The sequence below is a fragment of the Chlorella variabilis genome (genome assembly GCF_000147415.1).
Source record: "Chlorella variabilis unplaced genomic scaffold CHLNCscaffold_167, whole genome shotgun sequence".
NCBI classification, from domain to species: domain Eukaryota; kingdom Viridiplantae; phylum Chlorophyta; class Trebouxiophyceae; order Chlorellales; family Chlorellaceae; genus Chlorella; species Chlorella variabilis.
Window position 1 is genome coordinate 1,935 of NW_005434950.1, and position 2,770 is coordinate 4,704.

The 2,770-nt window shown below is 67.6% G+C and overlaps 2 protein-coding genes across 2 annotated transcripts in view; both read right to left on the reverse strand.

Moving 5' to 3' along the window:
* CHLNCDRAFT_136591 (hypothetical protein) overlaps positions 1 to 1,244 on the reverse strand; it is a gene marked incomplete at both ends in the record, with an annotated part of 2,007 nt that extends 763 nt beyond the window's left edge. Inside the window, 5 exons of the mRNA XM_005842634.1 lie at positions 18 to 62; positions 277 to 370; positions 551 to 624; positions 868 to 1,018; positions 1,210 to 1,244. Of these exons, the coding sequence (XP_005842691.1) occupies positions 18 to 62; positions 277 to 370; positions 551 to 624; positions 868 to 1,018; positions 1,210 to 1,244 (399 nt within the window). The remainder of the gene's footprint in view (positions 1 to 17; positions 63 to 276; positions 371 to 550; positions 625 to 867; positions 1,019 to 1,209) is intronic.
* Positions 1,245 to 2,435: 1,191 nt separating this feature from the next.
* Positions 2,436 to 2,756, reverse strand: CHLNCDRAFT_136592 (hypothetical protein; the record flags this gene model as incomplete). Its single annotated transcript, XM_005842635.1, has 2 exons — positions 2,436 to 2,582; positions 2,694 to 2,756. 2 exons carry the CDS (start codon positions 2,754 to 2,756, stop codon positions 2,436 to 2,438), a joined length of 210 nt encoding a protein of 69 aa, XP_005842692.1.
* Between the last annotated feature and the right edge of the window lie 14 nt (positions 2,757 to 2,770).

A 2,770-nucleotide genomic window follows, 5' to 3' on the forward strand; every position in this document is an offset into this window, starting at 1 on the left:
AAGTATCCGGAGAAGACGGGTGGCAGGAAGGCGCGGCAGAGGTAGGACAGCAGGTCCAGGGACTGGGGGGGAGGGCAGGGGGCAGGGAGCAGGGAGCAGGGAGGGGAGGATGGGGCGACGTCTGCAGGCGTTCTGTGCTCGGCAGGGAGCAGTGGCCAGTGATGCTCAGCAGAGGCCACGCCGAATCGCTGCATGCTGCCCAGCAGGCGGGTTTTGGGGCGAGCTGGCGCGGCCGCCCCGCCCGCCTTCTCGCCGCCTCCGCCTCCCCTGGCGCACCATGCCCGTCGCCATGCCCACCGCCACCGCCGTGATTCCGTCGGCGGTGTTGCTGGCGAACTTGGCCTGCTCATACGCGCCGCCATACTGCACGCTGCAGGCGGGCGGGCAAGCGGGGCGGGCAGACGTGGCGGGCAGTGGTGAGGGCCAGGGCGTGGCTTGGGCTGCAACGACAAGTCCAGGGCGGCAGCTGTTGCTTGGGTGGGCCAGCCAGCTGCAGCAGGGTGCGGACTGGCGGCGACAGGCGCGTGCAGGCGCGCACGCCGCCACTCACAGCCACACGAGCTGAAAGAGCCAACCCAGGCTGGGCTTGCCCAGGAAAGTAAAGTTGGTGACTAGCCGCCACACCTGCGTGGGACAGCAGGCGAGGCATGGGGCGTGGGGCAGCAGGCGATGCAGGGTGGCCAGGAGGCAACGGTGGAGCAGCGGCAGGGCGGGCAAAGGCCGGCGCCAGGCCACACAGCCCGCAGTGCACGCCCGCTGCCATCCCCGCCTGCGGGCGGCCTGCTGCTGCTGGGGCTACTGCCGCTTCGCTGCCCTCCCCACCCCACCCTTGGGCCCACGCCAGCACCCGCGCGAGTAGCCGCCCACCTCTGGCACCCTCTTGAAGCACAGCTGCCAGCTGTGGTAGACGTACTGCAGCGGCATGACGCCCATGAAGGCCGCCAGCCCCGTCACGAGGTAGCACGTCAGCAGGCCGCGCGTGATGGGCGGCAGCGCTGTGTACCAGTCGGCGGCGCCGCTGCGGGCGGGGGGTGGGGGAGAGGCAGGGGAGGGGCCAGGCAGGCAGGCAGGAGCAGGAGGGGTGAGGAGGGCCGGGCAGAACCACGCGGCAGGCGGACACAGTGACGCATCAGGGGTGGCGCCGGGTGCAGAGACACTGCCACTGGGTGCAGAGACAGAGAGCTTCACTATGCTGCCACAAAAACTCACCGGTCGCCCACTTGTCGAATTTCCCGAGGCGGCATGCTTGGCAAGCTGCTTGTTTCAGGCACAGGCCTGCATGCGGGCGGCGGCAGGCGACGGGGGCGGCGATGGTGGCGCAAGGCAAGGATTCGCGGCGGCTCTGGCTGCCCCCCATCCTCCTTCATCTCCCCAATTGCTCTGCATGCGCAGGTAGACTGCCCTCAGGCGGGCGGCCAAATCGCCCCAGCGCCTGCGAGGAGCGACGGGAGCTCACCAGCAAAGCGGGTGCGAGTGTCGTGCTCATTCAGCAAGCATCGCCCTTACGGGCGCGTTGAGGGGCTACGCACTGTGGCGTACTGCACAACACAGAGCGTACTGCGACTGGGACCCTGCCGCCGCCGCAGGCACCCGACTCCTCCTGCATCCCCACCGCTGCTCCCCGACTTTTGTTTGTCCATGCATTAAAGCTTGTGGTACTGTGCACAGGCTACGTTCAAGTGGCAAGAAGAATACCAAAGGAAGGGAACTTGGGCGGGCACCGTCGGGGAGCCGACGGGCGGCAACGAAACTCTCTCTCGTGATGAAATTGGGGTAGTGCCGCGAAAAGTAAACACAAATGGAATGGAGGAAGGAAGGGAAGGGGGTGATGTGGATGCAACAGGATCCACCATCCACACACACAGGCATCCAACAGCAGGCGGGAACGTGTACTGCAGAGCGAGGCGCGCAGCAACAGGCACTGCAGCCAAGGGCAGCCCTCCACGGTTCGGCGGGCTTGGGGAAATCAAACAGGGCAGTGGTTGGGAAAGCACTGGGGACGGACTGAAAGGCGGGGCCGGATCGGGACGAAAAAGGGGAGGAGTGCGGCAGTACAAGCGGCAGGTGGATTGGATTCTGAGGAGGCGGGCAGGCGCCACATCCAGGGTCAGGAACGGCACAGCGGCAGGCACTTGGGCAGCATGTGCGTGCACGAGGCTTGTCCCTTGCCTGGGCGCGGCAGCGTGCAGCCGGAAAGTGTTGAAGTGATGGGGTCTGGAAGGGGGAAGGGCGCCGGGTGGCGTTCTCAGCTGTGGCGATGATACATGGACTAAGCAGCCGCGGAAAACCTGCCGAAAAAAGCAGTGCGCGTGGCCTCAGCCATCGGGAGGGGGGGAGGGGTTGGGGTGGTTTGGAAGAGCTCGGGCTCGGCGGGAGGGACAAGCGGGGCGGCGCCGTCGCCAGGGAGGCGGGGGCGCGGCTCCCGGGCCTGTACCTCACACAATGCGCTTGCGGCGCGTGTAGTTGAGAATGACCCAGAACACCCAGAAGGCGCCCAGGATGATCATGGCGGTGGTGCCCCAGAACCCCACCACGCTCATCTCCAGCGTGCTGCGCAGGTTCATGCCAAAGATGCCCGCCACCTGCGGCGGGNGAGTGGGGGGTGGGGGGAAGCAGGGGTGGGCATGGCGGGGCAGGCGCAGGGGGTGGGGGGAGGGCCATGGCGGGGAGCCAGGAGGTGATGGGAGGCCGACCAGGGTGGCAGGGTGGTGCAACGGTGGCGGCCCCCAGCAGTGCGTGTACGGTGGCAGGCCCATGCAGCAGGCCCATG